This window comes from Durio zibethinus, chromosome 26 (genome assembly GCF_047325235.1).
Source record: "Durio zibethinus cultivar Kanyao isolate XHJ-2024 chromosome 26, ASM4732523v1, whole genome shotgun sequence".
Classification (NCBI taxonomy): Eukaryota; Viridiplantae; Streptophyta; class Magnoliopsida; order Malvales; family Malvaceae; genus Durio; species Durio zibethinus.
The window spans coordinates 3763921-3787166 of record NC_143187.1 but is presented as its reverse complement, the minus strand read 5'-3'; the positions used below and the strand labels follow the sequence as shown (position 1 = coordinate 3787166).

The window sequence follows — 23246 nt, the reverse complement described above, 5'->3', positions numbered from 1 at the left end:
TATTTTTTGTAAAATAAAAACTAAATAGCAAAAATATATATAAGCAAACGGAGCCTAAAGAAATAGAATTTATGGTATTGATTGTTTTTCTTCTGTTTACTTAAGATACCAGTTATTTATTATTCTTCTTTATCAAATAAAAAAGAAGTGAACATAGAGTACAAAGTTATATATATTCAAAGGAGATATGCAGAGCACTCGAGATTAAAAAACATGAGGAATGCTAAGGGCAGTCCTCCCACAAACGTTTTTGGAGACTTTGAGCATATAAAGTGCCACGTTTCTTCATCTTTTAAAGTCGAGACTGAAAGCTCTAATAGGCCAAATCAGGAAGAACTATGGTGCTTGACTGGAGCCATCGCAGCTTCATTAGCTCATGCCTTGTCCATCTCCGACGACACAGCCATGGCACCATAAAAATTTCATTTCCAGCGCTTTATTGGTTTAATTGCTTTTAGAAGGAACCAAGCATTTTGAATTTTAGAAGTAAAAGACCATTTAAAAAAGAGTTAAACCAAATTATGAGTATAAAAGTAAAAATAAACTTGACAGATTGCCAAGTGAATCAAAATAAAAGAAAAAAAAAGAAGCAAACTTGAATTTATACTGAATCGATTAGAAAGAAAAAGAATTCAATAAAACATGAATTCATGATGCTTTACCTATTTCTTCTACGCATACAAGACAGCTTTTTCTGTGCAAGCAACATCATCTGTCAAGTACAGAACTATTTTTTATTAATAAATAAGTAAAGACGCCTTGGAAGTTGAATAACCGGTTATTGAAAGTTATCGATCTCTATTTTGAAACATGAGACAACGTGGCAGTTTAATTACTCAAGTGCCTGAAAGTATCTGCGTGTCCCTAACATTCCTAAAAAACATTATTAAAACAATCAACCCCCTCCTTTTAAAAATTGGACTCCAGAAAACCATGGGCTCCGTTTGTAAATCCTCACATTTTTTAAACCCTTAACCGTAATGGCCAACCTAATAATATTAATATGTAGCGATATTCTATCCATGTAATTGAGATTTGTTTAAAGCGTGCAATTTGTATAAAAATTTAGATTATTACTTGAATTAATTAAATTTGATAATTTTAAATACGATATAATTATATGATATGAAAAAAATAAATATAATATAATTTAAAATTTTTACAAAAATTAAATGAGTTTTAAAAAGTAAAAATATTTTATTTTATATTTAAGATATCGATACAAATTATAATATAAATTTTTTTTTATATTTTATATAAATTAAATATGAAATAAATAAATTTAAAATTAATTCTATAAGAGGTAGTGATCAACATTTACTTTGGATCAAGAATATTTTTTAAATAATATCAACTTAAAAGTTAAAATGGTTATTCACTAAATATAGCCACTTCAATGAAAGGGTAAACAAAGCAAGTCACACCCTCCTATTATTCCTCGAACTTAAAACAAGAAATGAAAGCAAATCTACAGAAAAAAAAAAAAAAAAAAAACAAAGATTCTCTAAGAATTAAAACCATGTGTTAGCCCCCTGTTTAAGGGTTGTTTGATCATATTCCTGAATTATGAGTTTTATACAGGCTCCTCGATAAGAATGTCAAATCAGTTAATTTTTTGTGTAGGAAATCGATAAGGTACACTAGCAAAAGACATATACATAAACATCGAGGCCTCTGTCATTTGTTGTTACTTGCTAAGGATTTAGCGGGGTTGATGACTAACCCAATTCGGGCTTCTAATAAATTCATTGGTGTTGGTTTCTCAGTCGTTGTATCAGCAACTTTAACAGTTTTGCAGGGGTTGACTCTGAGAGAAGGGTAGGTATGAACATCAGCTGAAGATTGGCAGCTAGGAAAATTTTGAAAGAATCTAGTTGCTTATCAACCAACCCTGTCTCTGCTCCTCACCTCCTGGATTCACTCCATTTCCACAAATTTCTCTTCAATCAACTAATCTTTCTGATTGGTAATTTTCAGAAGGGTAAAAATCATTAGATCAAATATCGATTGTTGGTCAGAGTAAATCATGGTATGCACTCTCCCTCGCATTGTTTCATTTTTTTCTCTCCATTTTTGTACCCAAGTTTTGTGGGAATTTTCTTAAAACTGCAATGATAAATGTAGTATTGTCTTCTGCCATTGATTGAAGCCTACTCTTGATAATGTTGGTGATATTTTCGCAGTCTCTCATGCCGCTTATGGTCCGCACACTAGCAAGGCTAGTAACAGCGCTAGTGGTTCATCCAGCAGCCTCTTTCACAACGTTGCTTTATTACAGCGATCTTCTACCGCGAAACCTCAACTTAGAAAGATTGGTTCGACGCGAGTTGCTCGATCGAGAAAACTACTTGTTCCACTTCCTCATCAGCCTGTTGAGATGTTTTTGGTAGTAGCATATATCCAGCCCTTATTTTCATTTCCGATCATATATGGTTACCTATATATTGGTATTCTTAGAATATATAGGGCCATTAGGTGGGTAATAGTAACACTTTTTTACGCCCATTTTTGTTTTCCAGAACGAGCTTGGATCATTTTTCTAGGATCGTATCAGTTGATGGATAGGTGAGTTTTATGTAGCGCATGTTATATTCTTGAAGAGAGAGCTGCAAGATCAGTGAGAAGAATTAGGACTTGAAATTAATCATCGTAGAGAATATTTGCAGAGGGTATGATGTACCCTAAAGCTCTGATAATGAAATTCCAATAGCTGGATCCTTTGTTTTTCTTTCTCTGTTGTGTTCCCTTGTGACTTGAATTGTGCCTATGGAGGTTTTTTTTCACATCTTTTGGGAATGAATCAGATAGGTTTGTCCTTGTTTGCCTAGAGTCCTGGACCCATGGAAATGGAGTTGACTCTTTTGGATATATGCCCCACTGCTAAGAAACGCTTGATTATGTTGTCAGTTTGATTAAGGTTTCATCAATCAAATTCCATGATCAGATTGGCCTAGGCCGAAGCCTGCTCAAACTCTCATCGTCGGGCCACCACCCAACATATTATGGACTGAAACATCCTCTTATAAAAACCCAAATAAAATTTGACCCTACCGCAGAAATAATAACTAAATAACGAATGAATTACTAAGTACTAGGTCCAAAACTAAAGGGCTTGAAAGCCCGAAACTCTGGGCACAGGTTGCCTGTTTTGTAGTCTAGTACCAATGGTCACTGGTCAGCCCTTACTTGAAGCCTTGAAGCCTTGAAGCTCAAAACGTTTTCTCTGGAACCGGGAATGGTGGGGAGTTAGGATTAGGCAGGTCAGTGGCTCATGAATGAGGCTTAAGGAGGGGAATAATTTTCCATTACTCCGATCTAACTACTTTATTTAATTACTGGTGTAAAGTGAAAACTCATTGAGCTTGACCCACGTAATGGGATAACTTTCTCTCGTCTTATTTATTAAGAATATATTAAGACATAAACCCTCATCTCCCCATTCTCAATCAACAAAACATCAGCAATTAGTGAACTCACTAGCTTTTGTCTTAGATCAGAATGTTCATATCATGCTTATATATATCCAGCAATCAAAATGCTTTGTTAGATTAATTGTGAGGCCAAAACCATCTCAAGTCTATGCTGGAGGACCAATATGTTCATCCATCATTGTCTTTCCTTCTCTTCAAATTTATAGTAATCACTGTCATCCATTAGTACAAGTGTAGACACGGCATTTTCCATTGTAAGAACCGCGTTTAGGGTCAAAAGCGAAGTTGATTTAGTAGCACAAGTTGTCAATCAAAAGCTCTGTTAGATTCACATGGAATAATTTCCTGTTTTGTGGAAGAAGTTATCCTGGAAATTGCAAATATATATTCTATATAGTTCATATGACAAGTATCTTGATAATTAACTAAATTACGATTTAATTACACTCTTAAATTTAGGATCGTGATTGGAAAATAATAATATTTATATCCTATACACCGAATAATATGCCCTTATCATCCATATTCTTACTTCACTCTCATTATTTATTTATCTGGATGAGATATTTAGTATCAAGCATACACTGAAGTAACAATTCCGAAGCTTTGTGACGATATATGTTTGCTTTCCAAGTCTTTCAATGTGAATAACCACAATAAATTTGGACATCGAAAACTATATTTAAACCTATTCAATAGAAATTAATTTCATAAACTTTTGTGAACCAAGATCTTTGCCTTTCCTTTGTCATTAATGTGAAATGTGAAACATGACAAATTCAATAATTAATCAATAATATTAAGTGTTAACATTGACTACCTTCTTGCTATCAAGTCGAAGGCATTGATATTTGTAGTTTTCCTGTGACTTGTTGCAGTATTTCACCTGATCGATGCCGGTACGTAACAATATTCCAGCTAATGATATGGTCACCAAAACTTCATTTTGACGGATCCAAAAGTTTGATAACTTAACTCCAACTAATAACAAACCAAACAACCAATTCACTTACTCATGCTTTAATAATTTCCGGCCTCCGATCCATGCATAGCCAACTGATTGCTAGCTGTCTATGGACCATATGCTATATTCCCTTCATGCATGAACTTTCTAAATTGGTACACCTTTACCTCATAGATATGCTTGAAGACGACAGCCTTGCTCATTTGCCTTGACTTTCTTTTCTTCATCTACTCCATTTGCGTAAGGGTTAATTCATCTGCTTCAAGCCAAGAAAATTATCTCTTCTTTATGTATATATAATAATCTATAACAAATCAACTGAAGTTTCTTTAATATAGCTAAGACATGAGTTACTAGCTAGCTAGTCTCCTTCTCAATTTCATAGACAATGGAGTATCAAGACTTAACTTGTTAAGGACCTATGAAACGTTAATGTTTACAAAATAAATATTATAAAGACACAATGCCCTCATTTTTTTATTCTCCAAATCTCGTGAACAAAGTATATATGAACTGAAATTCTTTCTTTACTTATTAAAAGAAATTGTACACATTAAATTAGTAGATGTCTTTTTTTTTTTTTTTTTTTTTCATGAGAGAAAACAAATTTTAGAAGGAATATTGATATAATTAACATACTTCATATGTCAAGGGTCCACGTTTTCAACCAAAAAAAAATATTTATTAGGTGAGAAAAGACCCACAACTTATAACTTGAAAACCATCCAATCTCTTTTTGATTGGATTTGCGACACTGCACATGCTTCTTTTTAAGTACTAATCTAGATTATGTACATTGAACCAATGTGAAATTAGTTTTAAATTCCAGCTTTTTTAGTTATTTGTTCTAATATTCGTTAATGAAAATGATAACTTTGTTTGATATCATTTAGCCCTTAGAACCTCTCGCTTTATGTAAAAAAAAAAAAATAACTTCGAGGATTTTTTTAAATGAAAAGCAAAATTCTTACAAAAAAATAAAAATTTTAATTTGAAATCAAAATTTTTATATTCTTATAAAATTATCTTAATTACTATATCAAAAAATGGAAGACAACTTTCAGAATTTAAATCCTAATACGAGGATTATATAACTATCGCACATGATTTATAAAATCGATCAGACAAATGATTTCATAAAAAAAAAAATCCATATTTAAAGTTAAATAGATAAACGAGGGTGATGCTACTAATCGAAGGTTGACTTTAATGGTATAGCATGTGATTGTGGGTCCCAAGGCGAAGGATACTCTCAGGAGTCAGGCAGGAGGAATGCCAACTTGTCTCAACGACTTTTAACAGACGGACACGTAACTGAAATGCCATGTTCGAATGTGCTTTGGACTTTTTTTTTTTTTTTCCCCTTTTGTTTTAGGAGAGAATCAGATATTGTGAATCTCGTGAAAGTTAATTGGATTATTGATTTTCTTTTGTTAAAAAAAACAATTAAAAAAGGTAAGAGAGAGAAAAAAAATAAAAATCTTGAATCTTGATCTTTCACTAGAAACCACTATATATATAAGAAAGTTAATACTTGGTCTATATATTAGGTCCAAGTTTTAATTTAAAGTTAAAAATAATACTGGTTTTGACCATTATACTTTTTTTTTTTCAACTTTTCTCATTTTTTTTTAATGAAAGTAACCATGAGAAATTAAAATTCATATTTATATGTATTAATTAACATTGGTTTGTGAAAAAAAATAAATTAACTTCGTAAAAATCAAATATTTTATTTATAAAATTTAATAATTTTCAGTAGTCTTTTGATAAAAGATTTAAAGTCCAATGTAAATTATCGTTGAAACTTATAATATGTGTTGATCCTAAAATAGAATAATTTCTCCTCGCTCAAATTTTTTTAATAGCTAAAAAAGTTAATGTTGATCTAAAAATAATTTTTTTACATGTGATGTCATAATTAAATTCTATCATTAAAATTAAGAACCCACTGTTCTATTAACATATCTTGGCAAAAAAAAAAAAAAAGAAACTATTTAAAAAGTGAATATACATACTTTTTCCTTTTTCTTTTTACTATATTGGATTTTAAAATAAAGTTAAGCATTCGATATTAATTTATTAGTTAAGATAAATAGAGACTTTTACTTTTTTTTTTTTGTTGTGAAAAAGAGTTAGTTTAATGAAGGTTGCAGACTAGTAATGGAGGTGGCTAGAATCATGGCTTTGATGCAAGCCAGGAATCTAGGCTTTTGATATCAGAAATTTAGGATTTTCACCACCTAACAATTGCCATTGACTCTATAAGTTAGTACCTTTTTGGAAGATGAATGCCAAGTACTCGTGATTAAAGGATATCACTCTTTAATAAACGAAGGTGCTAAAGAATGCTCTTTGGTTTTGGCCAAAAAAAAAAAAAAGATTGTTTTTTGCTTATGATTTTTCTTTCTTTTGTCTCCGTTTGTACACAAACAATTATTATTTTCATCATCATATTTATATATTTTTTAATTTATCACATAAAATTAATAATATATTTTTTTAAATAGACTATTTTACAGATCAAATCTTAATCATTGAAATTAGAAATTCATTAATAAATCATTTAGAGTGTTAACAAAATTTAAACTTAAAATTTTAATCATTTCATCAACTTTTGTTTTACAAATTTTCATGCAACTTATTAGGGAAAAATGATTTCACATTTAATAATAAAAAATTAAATTCTTTTTTTTTTTGTAAGAAAAATTTTCATGGGTAAAATAAGTTATTCTACAGTCCTTCAAGTCAAGACAAGATGTGTTGTATATGATAGTCTAAGACAAGTGGTCACATATCATGTATTCAAGAAGATCTCAATAAATGATTACCGACAAAATTCAAACTCAAAATCTCTTCGTAAAAAAAAATAATTTTAACCGATTAAACTAATCACTTATTGATAATTGAATTGTAATTTTATAAATACGAGCCCTTGCTATCTTATGGAAGCTCATTTTTTCAAAAGATAAAATATGAAAACAAGTTTTTAAAATTTTTACAAACGATTATATTTTATGGCGGATGCATTCTAATAATACTTTTGTTAATAATGTTGATTGTTAATTCAGTACAACTACTTGGTAGCTAATTAATTTTCTAATCTATTAATGGGGATTATTAGTTAAGAAAATATTTAATCTATAATATTTTATTTAAAATGTGAATTTTGTTGAGAAAAAAAAAAGAATATTGATCTTTTATAATTATAATATAAAGCTTAAAAAAATTGGCTGGTACTTATTAAAGAAGATTAATAGGGGGGCATACTTTTCCATTTTCGGAGAAATGATCCAATTAAAGCATTAAAGTGGAAAAACTTTTCAAAAACTTAAAGAGGTGTGGATGAACTTGCCCATCAAGTGGTACCCTTGAACTAGCTAAAATCTTGCTGAAAAGTTCAAGCACTTTCTTTCTTTTTTTTTTCCTTCTTTTTTGGCTTTTAATTTTCAACTTTAACAATAAAAAAAAATTTTAATTAAAGAAAAAAAAAGAAAATGTGTGTATTTTAATTCTTGGCTTGTAAGTAAGGACTTGGGCAAATATTTTCACAGCTGCGTTCCGAAGACATGGAAACCCACTTTTTCCACTGAGTCATGCTTGGACTTTGGACTTGTTGCTTCCTTGAATATGAAATGGGATGTTGACACGTGGCTATTCATTTGCGTTGCCGCCTTTTTCCTGTATTCCCTCCTCGAGTAGACAGACGCAAGCAAACTGATTGACAAGTCAGCACCGTTTTTATTCTTCAATTTGTCAATGCTTCCAAGGGAAATGACCTGGAGCTAGCTAGCTAGCTAGCTCGGCAAAAAATGAAATCCTAGACTTTGCCTGTTAGATTCTGTTAGGATTTGGGACTGGATGATATGAAACCCAAAATTATTTTTGTATATACGAGGAATTAAAATTTTAATATTTAAATTTATAATTTAGTTCGCTTTGATTATATATTTATTTTAAAAAATAATATTTAATGGATTTCAAATTAAAATTTTAATATTTATAATTTTTTTCATCTTTAAATTACAATTTTTCTATATCAGAACATCAAACAGTTAATATTTCAAAAATAATTAAAGTGCTATAAAATTAATCTTAAGAGAATCATTATTCATCATTTGATAGTACTAATCTACGATTAATCAACGAGAAACAAAGAAAGCATGTTCAATGCAGAAGCTCATAATTATATTAACAACAATATCAACTATCGTTTTTGTTTTCCTAATGGTAAACATCCTTGCAGGCGCCCATTAAACAAGGCCAGACCAGCTGTTAACCAGATTGTCAACAATTTGTTTGTCCTCTCAATCTCATGACTAAGGATGCGTTTGGCACCACCTTACTGTAACTGTAAGGTGACAAATCTCATCATTAAGGATGCATTTGGCAAATGGTAAGACGGAGGAACTCTTCCTATGACACCGACTCCTTTTATTTTTTTCAAAAGTGACTTGAAGACAGACTTCCAAGATGACAATTGAGAAAAAAATAAAGCAAAAACCTTGTTATCTGTTGATGAAATTTCTACTTGAGTACTTGACTGGAAGGTTTATCCCCAAATCCCACCTCCACAAACAGATGCAATTTGACAGTCTTTGTATAAAGTTTTTGGCCTCCGGTTTCATTTAAATGGATGATGAGATTAATTATAATGAGATTAAAAATAATAATAAAAATTATTATAATTATAATTAAAAAAATTATTATAATTATAATTTAAAAAATTAATATTAATTTGATTTTATTAAAGTTAATATTTAAATTTAATTAATGATATAATAAATCTAATCGTATTGTACTAAAAATATGATAAAATTCAAACGAAAACTTTTTTGAACTTCTACATCCCTTTTATTTCATCACATTTTGGAGTGCACTAAATTAATTTTAATTAGTCATTCCAATTTATATCACTATTATTTATCAATAAAAATGATAAGTTTTCAAGCCGATGTTTTCATTATCAAGAAAATAATTTAAAATTTTAGTATTTTTATTTTTCAAGTTATGATATTGGAGTTTAAATTTAAAATCTTTAATTTTTTTAATTTTTAATATATCTTTGAATCCTTTAATTTTAAACTTATTTAATTAACAAAAATATTACGTAAATAAAATTTTTCGAATTTAAAAACTTCAAACATTAGCTTTAATATTATGTCAATTTATCTAAGTAAAACTAGTATTCTAGTATATAAAAAGTTACTAGATGTTTTTCAATAATTAAAAAGTTAAAATAGGGAAAATATAAGAAGTATATTGCAAAAATGGTAAAAAATGATAGGTATTTTTGTTTTGCCAATGTTGATCATCAAAACACAGCAAAGAACATGAAGAAATCTACGTTCACCCGCAAAATGAGGCAGCCAAAGCCAAACCGTTGGTTTTCCGCGGCTTTAACACTGTACTCTTGTTTATCCCCAAAATACCTTCCAATCCTAATATCCAATCCAACGCCCAAAACCACAGGCCATTATAGTAATTCAACTAATTGCAGTTGGTAATTATATTAAAAAAACCGCAGCGAATAATTTTTTTAGCGGGAGAATAAGGAAGTCCAACGTGGCAATAATTTCTCTGTTTCAAATTTTCTCTTTCTCTATAATCAGCTCCTTCTATTTTTCTTTTCCTTCGCATCCTTTAAGGCTGAACCTTTTTCCTTCTCTGAAACCTCTCAAATTCCTTTCGGTTTAGCTTCTTTTCTTTGCTATTAATACACACCCATTTTAGCCTTCTCCTTGTTCTCTTCTGCCTCTTTCTTTCTTTTTATTTTCTTTAACTGAAAACTTAAAGAAATCTGAAATCATGGCTTTTTCCCTCAAAAAACCAGCTTCTTTTGTTTGCTTCTTGGGGGTTTTAATATGCAGATTACGGTTGTAACTTGAAAAAGAAACTTTTCTGTTATCTGTTATTATAACCCTGATCATATATCTTCCTCCTCGTTCCACAAAATCTTTTCATTCTTCAAAAAAAAAAAAAAAAGAGAAAAAGACCAGCCTTTCGATTTTGATTCTCAAGATGTTTGACTTGTTGTTGAAGCCAAGGTTCTATGCAAAATGGTTAGACATACAAAACCCAAGATTGCTTCTTCCTTCTTTTTTTTTTTTTTTGCATTAAACTTAGGTACTTTGGGTCTTTTCTTTTTTGTTCATTGTATTTGTTGTTTGATTGGATTTTTCATTTTTTTTTTTATTTTTTGGTTTAGTAAATCGGCATTAAGGATGAACAAGGTGAGACTTGAGACTATAAAGAAGAAGAGAAATGCGGTGGAGAAGTATTTGAAGAATGACATCGCTGACCTTCTCAGGAATGGTCTTGATTACAATGCTTATGGAAGGGTAATTGCTTTATATAAATTTGGCCCTTTTCTGTTACTGAATGATTTCTGCATTAACTTTTTCTAACAAAGGCTGAAACTTGAGTTTGATAATTGATATTGATGATGTTGTCATTGTGGCCAAGAATAACGATTAGTCATTGTTTTCTTAATTCCCTACTTCACATGCAAAAAAGGTTTTAATGTTAAATTTTTTATGATCTGATAGCTTGAATTTTCAACAACAAAATGTTTTTCATGATACACAACCCCCAGAAATTTTGTTTTCTTGCTTGCTTTGTTTGTGTTGGCATTTTCTGGAGTATATTTATGAAAATTTTTTAGTATTGTTAATTCCAATTTTTTCCCATTCGTTGTTTGTCTTTAAGCATCTATTTGATCGAATCCTTCCATTGTTTGCTTCTCCAGAGATTCATGGCATCCTAATAAGTTTTGGACTTCATTAATTTCAGTGCCTTGTTTCTTGCTTTCATAATCCTTGATATAAACCCTCACCTTTAGGCTTTAGGAAATACTTTGACACAAATATACGCCCAAAAAAAAGTGAAACAGCAAGGGGGTGGAGGAGTTGTTAGAACGGGAACAAATTATCGACCAGGTGTTGGCATTACCACTGTTGATTCACATGTTCCTACCATGCCATTAATGAGACAGAATTTAATACCCTCCTCTTTCATGTGCTATGTTGTCTTCTGTTCTCTCCCTACTTGTTTTGGCTAAAAATATTTTGTTTCTCGTTAGGAGTTTTAATGATCTAATAAATGTTTGCGGCGTGTCAATTGAGCTCCGGAAGATTACAACTGTTCAGCTTTTTTTCCTGGTCACTGTTATCCGCATGAGGCTTTGAGGATAAGGCAGTATCTTATATCCATGACATGAGCTGCTAGATTATCTGTATTTTTGCTAGCATGCATCAGGGTTCATGTGCAGTGACCTTTCTCTTCTGTTGCAATGAATGTCTACATTGCTAATGTTTGATTGACGAATAGGACATCAGGCAGTCCAAGGACGAAAAATTCCCAACTTGAACCAAACTTCTGTGATTAATATGCACACTTTGCTCATATCTATATCTATCTATCTATCTATCTATATATATATATATGTAATTTAATAAAGGCTTTAATTCCTTCGCTAACAAAACTAGTGCAAATAAGTTGGAATTTATGCATGGCATATGTTTTGGTGTAGTCAGTTGGCAGATTCAGAATTATCTTACATCAGCTAAAGCTTCTAATTACTTTGTGTATGGTAATGCAGGCTGAAGGTCTTCTGATTGAGAAAAACAGAACAGCCTGTTACAATTTCATAGAGCAGTTTTCTGAGTGCATCTCAAAGCATGTCTCACTCATGCAAAAGCAGAGGTATGTTGAGACTCTTGAATTTCTGGTACTTTATTTCTATTTACAAAACTGATACCTTATAAAGTTCTTAAATCAAATATTTTCCCCACTTTTCTACCTATATTACCCAAAATTTCCCTGTTGCTTAACAGAGAATATTTTTTATTTTTATTGATTCTGATTTTCTATTTGATAGTACTGTGAGGCACCAATTCAATTTTACATTCTTGTGTTTGGCTGGTTTTCTATTCTCTAGTCTTTTGTTTTTGTAAGACATCTACTTCTCTTTCACTACAGTGAGTGTCCTGAGGAATGCAGAAAAGCTGTACCATCTCTAATATATGCGGCAGCCAGATTTGCTGATTTGCCAGAACTACGCAATCTCAGAACTATTTTTACTGAGAAATATGGAAATTCCCTAGAATCCTATTTAAATCAAGAGGTAATAGATAGATGGCTTGAGGTCTATAAAATGTTATCTTCTACTATTCTTATGAACATTTTCTCTCTAAGTACTAACCTAATAATTGGTTATATACAGTTTGTGCAGAAGCTAAAGGCAGAACCTCCTACTAAGGAGATGAAGCTTCAATTGATGCATGACATAGCACAAGAGTTTTCTATTGAATGGGACTCCAAGGCTTTGGAACAGAAACTGTTTAAGACACCTCCATCAGAACAAGTAAGCCTCCCTCTCTAGAGCCTAGCTTGTGATTTCTGCATCTTATTGAAACAAACAAGAGTCGAGAACAACTGTGAAAGGTTTTATGTTCCAAAATGCTAGTACTGTTTAAATAGGTATATTTGCTTTCTCATTTGAGCTAGCTTTAGAATGCTCGGATGCATTGTGGAAGGTATTGGACCCTTTATTAGAAAGGAGAATAGATGGGAGGTTCTAGACACTAAAAAGGGCCAAATGTAAAAAAATGATTTGCTAACCCTGGTTTTATGGCTTTTACTATAACAACTTAGAGGACAGAGTTCTTTTCATCCTGCATCTAGCTAGATGCAAAATAATTGTGTCTTTGAAAATCTCTTCTAAGGCTGATGCTCGTAGTAACATATGACTTTTCTTGCAGAATGAGGCCCGGCACAAGTCTTTAAATGAAGCTGATGATGATGGATGCGAGTTGTACAGAAGCAAGAATGATGCCTTCCAGAAAAGCAACAATCATGATGATGAGAATGGATCGAGTAACATGCATGATTACAGGAGGCCAAAAAAAAATGAAATAGACCTCACTTCTCGTGGGAGAAAGGAGGACGCTGATGATAAATTCAAGCTGCATAGCAGCAGTGAGGGTGAATTGACTGATCATGATATCCCAAAGACTAGTTCCACTTCAGATGAGGATGGTGCAGAAAACAGGAAGCCCTTTTACCACAGATTTATTCCTCCTCCATATGTCACGCAATCCCCTGGCAAGGAAAAAAGCAGCACGGGGGAGCCCACAGCACCAATTGATAATACTGACAACAAGAAAAGCAATAAATGGAATGATTCAGCTGGTGAAAGTAAGCCAAAACCAAGATCAGTTAGGAGGAGACCTTTGAAACCACCACCAGGTCGTGAAAGCTTAAGCAGTTTTGGAAATGATGGGGCAGCGAATCACAAAGAAGCAAGAAAAGGTTTGGCATCCATACAAATGGAGGAAAGCGATCAGAGGGATGAAGAAGAGAAGACAATGGATGGGCTTTTGATGCAGTACAGCAAGAAAAAGTCACCTTATGAACAGGTGAGCAAATGGAAAGCAAATCTAACACCTCCTCCTGGAAGACCAACAGCTGAAGACACCAGTGAAGGTTCAGGCTTACGAAGCACTAAATCTGATCCAAGTTCTCCTCCAGGCAGAGCTGCATCTCTTCTAAAAGAAGCAACAAGTCCAACTGAGGCAGCAGGGAGGCAAACCCCAGCCTCATTCCAGCCAGACATGTTTGCTGGCCATGTGCATCCCAAGCTACCAGAATATGATGATTTGGCAACTCGGCTTGCTGCTCTACGAAAGGGATAAAAGAAAATAGCATTAGGAGAGTAGAGATATTACCTTACATTCAATCTAATTCTCTCTAGTATTTTCACATTTGAAAGGCATGTATAGGAAATTAGTTTGGTGGTTCATTCACTTACTATATATAGCTCCACATTTGATTATCAAAAATGCATTGGACGGTCATTCAAGAAAGCCAAAAAAAAAGGCTTGTAAAGTGGATTTGGATATGTATAGATGACAGTATAAGTTGTTTAATATGAACAGATTTTGGCTATTTTTCCATCAATGATTTGAACTTGGAAGATGAATTGCAATAATCTTTATTAACAGGTTTTCAATCGATGTTGGAAGTTATTGTCTGCTTCAGATTTTGTGCCACTTATTGGAGGGAAATGAAGTTTCTAAACTTAAACAGTTTAACATGGCAGTTGGCCGAACTACATAGTATACAGCGTCCCTGTAAAGGACAGTTTTGGAGTTGCTTATGATCATTAACTAATATGAAGAGCGAACAAGGAATATGCCATGTATTGATAGGGTTGGCCTTGTAGAAAATCATATATAGCAGCTCACATTCACCAACATCTATAAAACCCCTGAGAATTTAATATTATGAGAGCTTTATTGTATACTTCAAAAAAAAAAAAAATGAGAGCTTTATCGCGAGACATCTATACCTTACATATCCCTTATATAAAAATCATCCCGTAAGCCAATCGGATGAAATTGAGTCGAGGATTTGGAGATGTTCTTTACCAAAAAAAAAAAAAAGAAAAGAAAAGAAGCAGAGGGTTAGGTATGGTTAACATGTAGAATGGTCACTTACCAGTGTATGGTGTAGCTAATAGGGTTTAGGGTCACTTACAAGCAGATTAGTACTACTGAACTAAGTGTTCATAGTTGAAAATCTTCTCTGTTGTGTTTGTACATGTCACGTCATGATTTAGGTTTTGGATCAAACTCAAAGTTAATTTTCTTGCAAAGCTGATGATTGAACTTCTTATCAGAGGCAGCAAATTGAAAGGAAATGATTCTGTCGTCCTGGCTTTTGTGTTCCGTATTTGGTTTGCATGAGTTGTTTGATAATAAAGCTTGGTTGTTGAAGCATTCCCAACGATTCCAGCATCAGAACACAAGGAGAAGAGGAACATTAAAGGCCTCCAAGTGAAGTAACTTTTTAAACTTGAATTAAGTTGTTTTTGGTTGTATAAAATCTGGATTTTATTTGGAATCAAATATAAGGGAGATCTTTGTCTTTTTATATTTTTCTGTAGCTCAAAACAGTAGCTTCAATTCCGGGGTGAGTGCCTGCCTAACTCACTCGCAACCGAACATGTCTCAATCGTTAGGTATCCAAACGAAAACAGAAATGATAGTTTAAGAACAAAAAACTGAGACATTGAAACGGCGGGGACATGTTTCATTAATTTTAGGCAGGACATATGGAGAAAATAATTAATAATAATGATGTAGAGGCTCTAAAAATATATATATATTTTTTTGTCTTGTTCCCCGTTGAAGATGTTGATATTGAAATGTTATGCAAAGGATCAGACTGTTGGAATAGCTTCAATCCCATGCTACAGATTCTTAAAAATGCAACCCATGAATTTTGAGCTAAGCCTTCACAAATTATCTTATACATTTAGAAACATATGTTCATATAAATATTTCAATTCTTCCATTTATATCTTTTTTGTGCGTAAAATTTATTAAAAAAAAAAACCCTTTATTTGTAACTGATTTAATTTGATTTATTGCCCAGAATCTTGGATTGGATTATGTAAATCCTTACTATACCGAACACTTACTATGGGACAAAGGCAACAAAAAAAAAAAAAAGGGTTGAAAATATTTTTTTTAGTAATTAACTAAAATAAGCAGAATTAGTAAACTTTTTTTAAAAGGAAAAAAGAAAAGTTGTCATTATTAGATCCAATTTGTTTTTTTTATCCAATGTAAAAAAAAAAAAAAAACAAAACAAAAGAGAAAAGCCAAAATTTATTAATTAATATAATATTTTTAAAAAAATTTATCCGTAATATATTATTATTTAAAATTAATTATATTAAACATAAATATCACATATATTAATAAATTTAAGATAAATTTCATCTAACTCTTTTAGTTTTAATAATAATTCAACACAAATCATTAGTTTAAAAAATAAACAATTCACCACAAACTGCTTAACTTTATTAACATAATTTAAGTGAATATATAGTAACAAAAAATTAATTGTATTTAATTCTTTAATTTGGGTTTACATATTATAAATGATTTTTAATTTAAAATTAATAAATTTATTATTATTATATTTTCTCTAATACGTAGATTTAAGTTTAACATATATACGAGTATTATAATAATTAAAAAAAATCTAATTGTCAAATATCTAATGTGATTTTTTTTTTAACCAACATTTTTCATTTTATCATTCATTTTTTTTAAATTATTGCATACCAAAATAATATTGCATGCTCAATTTATTCATTTTGTTATACATATATTTACATATTAGCATACTTATAATTGTAAATTTTATTTTTATATTTAAAAAAATTGTAATAATAATAAATTTGATATATTTTTAAAAAATTATTATTATAAAAGTATTTGATAATATTAATTTTTCAAAAATAAAATAAATTTTAAATGAGATTTTTAATGAAATAATTAAGGGATTACTAACAAAAAGATTTATTTATCCTATAAAATTTAAAAAATTTTGAGATAAATTATTTATTTTTTAAATTAATAAATTTATATTGAATTATGTTCAAAATTAAAATATCAATATAAAATTTATTCATAAATTTATAATCCAAATATCTCACAAAAAATTTGTAAAATTCAAATGATATATTAATATTTCACGAGTTATTGGCAACGTTAATAACAAAAAGAAACCTTGGGTTCTCTCTGTCTCCCTGTGTTGGCATGCGTAACAATAAAGCATACATCTGAAGTAATGAAAGTGGAAGAAAGGTGGTTTCTGACAGAGTTGTTAAATAAAGTGGCGATTCACTGACATGATCTCATCTCCGTTCGACTCCCACTTCTCTCATCGCATCCAACCAATCTCGACTTCTCCATTCTGACACTGGACCCCATTTATGTTTCTAACTTTTCCTTTTCCATATAGTAATAAATTACTGTTTGCAACTACTATATATAGTTTATTGTGATTATAGTTAACTATGCTTATATATATCTACTTAGGGTTAATTATAATTAAATATTAAAATTTCTTTTATTTAATGTACCATTTCCTTTAAATTTTTCAGAAATTATAATATTAATTATAAAATTCTTTATACAATAATTCAAATAATATTTTAATTAATGCAAGATTTATTTTAATTGATTTATTTAATTATTTTTAGAAATGATATTTAATGAATATGAAAAATAATTTTCATTATTTATAATTTTTTATTCTCATATTATAATTTATTTTGAAAAAAAAATAAATATTATAATAAAATATATTATGAAGGCAAAGTTTGACCGAACCTTTTTTTTAATCTGAACAATGATCATTTAATCTTTATCTCTCCACCATTATTTATTTTATTTAATTGATTTGATGAATTTTAAAAAATTCTCCCCCTTTAATTTATTCCTTTTACATCCAAAAAAGTAACAACCCTGGCCCAATCCCCATGCTCTTGTCTCGTCCTCCCAAATAATAATACGACACCGCTTCACACGCTCCAAAAAAACAAGAACTTACTTCTTCGTCACTCCGCCACGGTAGTAAACCCAGCAAAAACTCTCTATCAACAAAAGTAGAAAGTAATTGAATTATTCGTTTTTAATTTTCAAATTTTGCTAAAAATCCTTAAATTTTTAATTCTTTTGTTTTTGTTTTTTCTTTTTCGACACTCTGCGGGAGTGATGGGTTGTTCGCAATCAAAGATCGAGAATGAAGAAGCGGTTACCCGCTGCAAAGAGCGGAAGCAATTTATGAAAGAAGCGGTTGCCGCGCGAAACGCTTTCGCCGCTGCTCACTCCGCCTATGCCATGTCCTTAAAAAACACTGGCGCTGCCTTAAGCGACTACGCCCACGGCGAGGTCCAGAATGCCAACCTCCCTTCTCACCCTGGGCCATTGATCGTGGGACCTTCCCTGCAACCGCCTTCGGTCGACAAACTCTTCCCTCCGCCGCCGCCTCCCGGGAGCATTGCCGGCGATCCGGGGGTTCCGATCCAACGGTCGGCTAGTATGCCCATACAGATGCCGTTGAATGGGAAGCAAAGGGATACGTCGACGACCACGATCGCGGAAGATGATGAGGAGGACGATGACGTGGAAGCAAATAGTTCGTTGGTGAAGCGAAGATCGCGGAATTATAGGGGAAGTGGTAGTGGGGGTAGGAGTAGGAGGGAAGTGGTGGAGGAAGCGGAGGAGGTGGAGGAAATGGTGACATCGGCAACGGTGCACGCGCGTGCAATGCAATCACAGCCACCCCAGGATTCGACTTACTATTACTTCTTTCCCACGGAAGATAGTGTTCCTGGACCAAGTTTAGGGGAGGTGGAAGAAGTGAGGGTGGAGAATAGGGAGGTGGAAAGGAAGGTTTTTGAGGAAAGGCCGAGAAGAGTTGAGGAGGAGGTGGTGGAGGAGAATATGAGGGAGGAGGAGGTGGTTGTGGAGAGGGGACAGAAGGCGTCGGTGGAGGCGGAGAAAACGCTAGCGTCAATGGCTGGGGTAGGGAAGGGGAGCAAGAAGGGTGGAAAAGTAGGGGTTGGTAGTACAGGGGAGAAGAGGCCGGTGAGGGGGAGTTTTAATTTGTTGCAGGTTTTTACTCAACTTGATGATCATTTCTTGAAGGCCTCAGAGAGTGCTTATGAGGTTTCGAAGATGTTGGAGGCTACTAGGTTGCATTATCACTCTAATTTTGCTGATAATCGAGGTAATTTGTTTTGACTTTTGTACTATGAAATTGAGCATCAGTGCGGAATTCTACAGATTTTGATTTGGATTGTTTGATCTCTCTTAACATGAATTAGTAGAATTGTAGATAATTTTCATTATTATTCAATTTCATAACGTTTGGTATCAGCAATTCAGCATCAAAATTCTGAGATTGGATTTCAAATGTTAATGAGTAAATTTGGGTTTTCATTCCTGTGTAACATTGAGTTATTAGAACGAGAAATTTTCAGATTTGGATTTTGGATGCTGATGGATCTTGCCGTAATCATAGAGCTAATGGGTTTGGGTTTAGATTTATTCACTGCATATCGGTAGTTTAAACTTTGTTAAAAAAATTTGGTCAATTTTGATTTAGTGAAGCACAATTTGTGTTTGCTTAGAAGTTTTTGCTTCAGTTTGTAGAAAGCTTTTCTTTTCATTGAATGGCGGGTGTTTTCCATTTCTGTTTTATGAGTATAGCTGTTTTAGTTTGTACATATATAAATGAATATTTAAATTACCATTAACTGGAGATCAGCTGTGCAAAATCATAAGGTGAAGTTTGACAATTTGGCTAATAACTTTGTTCTTTTTCTCCTTCCTTCTGGAATGGAATAATTTGATTATTTTATTCATATAATGTACCTTAAACAGGTATTTTATTATCTTAATTTATGCTTTGCAGGACACATTGATCACTCTGCGAGAGTAATGCGTGTTATTACTTGGAATCGGTCATTTAGAGGATTAAAAGACAGTGCTGATAATGTGAAGGATGATTTTGATTCAGAGGAGAATGAGACTCATGCCACTGTGTTGGATAAAATGCTTGCATGGGAAAAAAAGCTTTATGATGAAGTGAAGGTATATTAAAGAGTTTCTTTCTCTTCTTCTGCCATTTGTCCTCTTATTCATTTTCTACTGATTGACCTCTATGCTGTTGTTTATTTCTAATAGTATAAAACATCTGGTTTAAAATCCTCAATGATATGATACCTTCTTGATGAAGTAAACCGGCATAATGGATTTTTTTGGCCAATCAACCAGCATAATACATTCAATTCTTTTATAATGCTATTATTCCTTATTGCATGATTGAACTCCCAAGATTGAATGGCCTATATATGTAGTTACCTTGTCTTAAATAGTTGTTGAACAGTAGGCTAGAGATGTTATAGTTGTTCACTGATTCACTGCTGGTGCTAGCCTTTTGGCCAATATTTTGGACTTTTATATCATAGTTCAGATTGCGACTGCTCTGCTGCAAGTTCTGTTCGTTTGGATGATGTGAACACATGCATACTTGCATAGACCGAGACCATCAGTAAGCTATAGCCACATGAAGCAACAAACTTGAGTCATTTTAGGTTTGGTGTAATTGATCTAGAACTAATTTGCTTCTTGTATGTTGAATCATTCATAGTGTTAAATCTGAGTGATTGTTCCAAGTGCCAATCCTCTTGTAGTAGATAATTAGTGGGATGTAACTGTATTGTTCCTTTTCTGAGCATACCAAAAAAAAAAAGTGTACATTTCTCATCTTAGTTCTGTAACTTAGCTACAAATGCAAGGTCCATTTGGCTGGTAAGTCATTGCATTCCCCCTAAAAAAAATCTCATCTTCACCAGTCACTTAAGTCCTAAGATGTGATTATTCAAGAGAAGATGATCTATGCTCACATGTTAAAGTTTTGAACAAGTCAATTGTGTTGTAGGCATGTCATACTAGAACATCATGGAGGGGGTAAGAGACTAAGATGCATCGCATATGGAGGACTAGGCCTTTCAAATTTTATTTTGTTTTGCTAGAAATAACCTGTAGCAGCCTTGTTGATGGAAACGAAAAGTGTTCTTCAGGTGCTTACTTTTGTTCAAGATAGTGTTACTAGTCAAATAGATGTTAAGTAGCTGCTCTATTTAGTTCCTGATTTTCTTTAATGCAATGTCTGTTTTGTTTCCATGAATATGCATATCTTCATATGTCAATTAGCAATAACCTTAGCTCCTTGTTCTGTCATGGACTAGTGTGGGATACTGAGTTGGATAGTTTAAAAAGTAACCTTTTTGTCATTTCATGGGAGCACATCTGCACCTTTGTAAAGGACTGCATTTAGATGCTTTTGTTTGATTCAGTTAGAATTAAGCACTCCTTTGATCTTCTTTGGGTTTGATTGTTGATGGATAGGCAAGTGAGCATATGAAGTTTGAGTACCAAAAGAAGGTTGCCACTCTAAACAAACTAAAGAAACGAGGTACCAACTCTGAGGCACTTGAAAAGGCAAAAGCGGCAGTAAGTCATCTACATACCAGATATATTGTCGACATGCAATCCATGGATTCAACGGTTTCAGAGATAAATCGATTGCGAGATGAACAGCTATATCCAAAACTTGTTCAGCTTGTTAATGGGTAAGTTGCAGTTCATTGTTTTAACTTTATGCCAGACTTTCTCAGAAAAGGCACATGACTCGACCCAAGAAAGGATTTGAATGGCCGAGCAGTCCTTTTTTTCCTAGCCCCCTTCTTTTTTGTATATATGGAGTAGTAACATTCACTCATAGATGCATGTAACCTTACACAGTCTTCTGCCCTATTCCTTTTTTTTTTTCATTGGAACTTAATCTTAAGTTTTATCATCAATTTAGTGTGTTTGCTTAAGGTGCATCTAAGTTGCTTTAACAGATGATGAAGTCATTGAATTTTGTTCCCTTGTTCAAAGCTTGGATGATATGTGCTGTGATGTGTGTCAATTGCAGGATGGCGACAATGTGGGAAAACATGAAAGTTCAACATGAGAGCCAATCTAGGATTGTCACAGTCCTGAGAGATAATCTGGACCTCTCTCAATCCCCTAAGGAAACAAGTGACCACCACCATGAGCGTACCATCCAGCTGTTAGCAATTGTGCAGGATTGGCACATGCAGTTTTGTAAGCTTGTAGACCACCAGAAAGAGTACATAAAAGCCCTGAACAGTTGGTTAAGGTTAAATCTCGTTCCCATTGAAAGCAACCTGAAGGAGAAAGTTTCTTCACCTCCAAGGGCTGAAAATCCCCCTATTCAATGGCTTCTCCTTGCTTGGCAGGACAAGCTTGAAAACCTTCCAGATGAGATTGCAAGAAGTGCCATTAATAACTTTGCTCATGTGATAGATACTATTATGCAGCATCAATTAGATGAAATGAAGATGAAGGAAAAATGTGAGGAATCTCGGAAGGAGCTTCTGAAGAAGCAACGACAATTTGAGGATTGGTACCATAAGTACACGCAGCGAAGAACACCAGAGGAGTTGGATCCAGTGGGGACAGAAGACAACCCTAACAATGATCCTGTTGCTGAAAGAAAGTTTATGGTGGATTCAGTGAGGAAGAGGTTGGAAGAAGAGGAAGAGGCCTACCAGAAGTTATGTATTCAGGTGAGGGAGAAGTCTTTGGTGAGTCTTAAAACTCGCTTGCCAGAGCTCTTTAGAGCAATGACAGGTATTGCGGTTGCTTGTTCAAGAATGTATGGAGAGTTAAGGTTCATATCACTTTCAAAGATTCCAAGTCATGGCTCATAGAAGTGGTTGTATGTTTATGTAATTTTCTTTCTATGTATAATGTACTTTTATGTGCTTTTTATAGTTAAAATCGTCCAACAGAAAAGTAAAGGACAAACTCTAATGGGTATTTATAGTCAACACTTTGATGTGGTTTTTAATATAACAATAGATGTCATAAGTTCACTGTTATCATAAGTGTTGTGATGAAATGGATGAATTCATATTTTTCTGTAATGGATTGCTGTTTCTGGCCTTCCAAAACCTTGTTCTTTTCCCAGTTAGGCTAAGAATGAAGAATGAAACGAATTCTTCTTTGATCGACAACAGGGCAACTCAAAGCCATGCTTTCTTTCAGCACCTCTGCAGTCTCTTTCACACAAAGCTCCCTTCCCAGGAAAGAAAAAAAGAACAGAAAATAAATTGCATTCAAGATATTGTTGTTTTCCACCAGTTGTTTGCCATGTGGATGGATTAAAGCCAGCTGTTGTCACAAAAGGATTGAGGTTTCAATGTTTTTTCTTGGTGGAAATGATAGGATTGTGTTGTCTGGAGCTGTTTGCACTAGGGGGTTGCCAGATGATGGTTGTCTGCTATCTTTATATGAATGTGCTCTTGTTTTACTCCCATGTGAAATTTTATTACCCATATTTGTCCTATCTTTGTTGGTTGCAAATTTCTAACGTCACCTCTGTAGTTTATGCAAATGTAGATCAATCAC

At 32.8% G+C, this 23246-nt stretch overlaps 2 protein-coding genes and 1 long non-coding RNA gene across 3 annotated transcripts; all 3 read left to right on the top strand.

Annotated features, from left to right (window-relative positions):
• Nucleotides 1–1625: 1625 nt before the first annotated feature.
• On the top strand, nucleotides 1626–3585 carry LOC149511228 (uncharacterized). Its single transcript, XR_016334224.1, has 3 exons — nucleotides 1626–2029; nucleotides 2184–2386; nucleotides 2520–3585. It is a non-coding gene; the product is annotated as an uncharacterized LOC149511228 (long non-coding RNA).
• A 6375-nt stretch (nucleotides 3586–9960) lies between these two features.
• On the top strand, nucleotides 9961–14355 carry LOC111274520 (uncharacterized). The gene is made up of 6 exons (XM_022859232.2): nucleotides 9961–10457; nucleotides 10604–10736; nucleotides 11996–12099; nucleotides 12376–12520; nucleotides 12620–12760; nucleotides 13158–14355. The coding sequence occupies exons 1-6, from the start codon at nucleotides 10417–10419 to the stop codon at nucleotides 14088–14090; spliced, it is 1497 nt and encodes a 498-aa protein (XP_022714967.2). The 5' UTR covers nucleotides 9961–10416; the 3' UTR covers nucleotides 14091–14355.
• Nucleotides 14356–17716: 3361 nt separating this feature from the next.
• On the top strand, nucleotides 17717–22762 carry LOC111274519 (kinesin-like protein). Its single transcript, XM_022859231.2, has 4 exons — nucleotides 17717–18987; nucleotides 19675–19853; nucleotides 21174–21397; nucleotides 21745–22762. Exons 1-4 carry the CDS (start codon nucleotides 17970–17972, stop codon nucleotides 22544–22546), a joined length of 2223 nt encoding a protein of 740 aa, XP_022714966.2. The 5' UTR covers nucleotides 17717–17969; the 3' UTR covers nucleotides 22547–22762.
• Nucleotides 22763–23246: the final 484 nt, after the last annotated feature.

What these genes read in the sequence shown, in the direction of transcription:
- LOC111274520 (XM_022859232.2), top strand. Translation starts at nt 10,417, where the DNA reads ATGTTTGACTTGTTGTTGAAGCCAAGGTTCTATGCAAAATG. An exon ending in TCACTCATGCAAAAGCAGAG is followed by an intron (nt 12,100 to 12,375) that starts GTATGTTGAGAC and finishes CTTTCACTACAG; the next exon opens with TGAGTGTCCTGAGGAATGCA. An exon ending in AGACACCTCCATCAGAACAA is followed by an intron (nt 12,761 to 13,157) that starts GTAAGCCTCCCT and finishes CTTTTCTTGCAG; the next exon opens with AATGAGGCCCGGCACAAGTC.
- LOC111274519 (XM_022859231.2), top strand. Translation starts at nt 17,970, where the DNA reads ATGGGTTGTTCGCAATCAAAGATCGAGAATGAAGAAGCGGTTACCCGC. An exon ending in AGCTTTATGATGAAGTGAAG is followed by an intron (nt 19,854 to 21,173) that starts GTATATTAAAGA and finishes GTTGATGGATAG; the next exon opens with GCAAGTGAGCATATGAAGTT. An exon ending in CTTGTTCAGCTTGTTAATGG is followed by an intron (nt 21,398 to 21,744) that starts GTAAGTTGCAGT and finishes TGTCAATTGCAG; the next exon opens with GATGGCGACAATGTGGGAAA.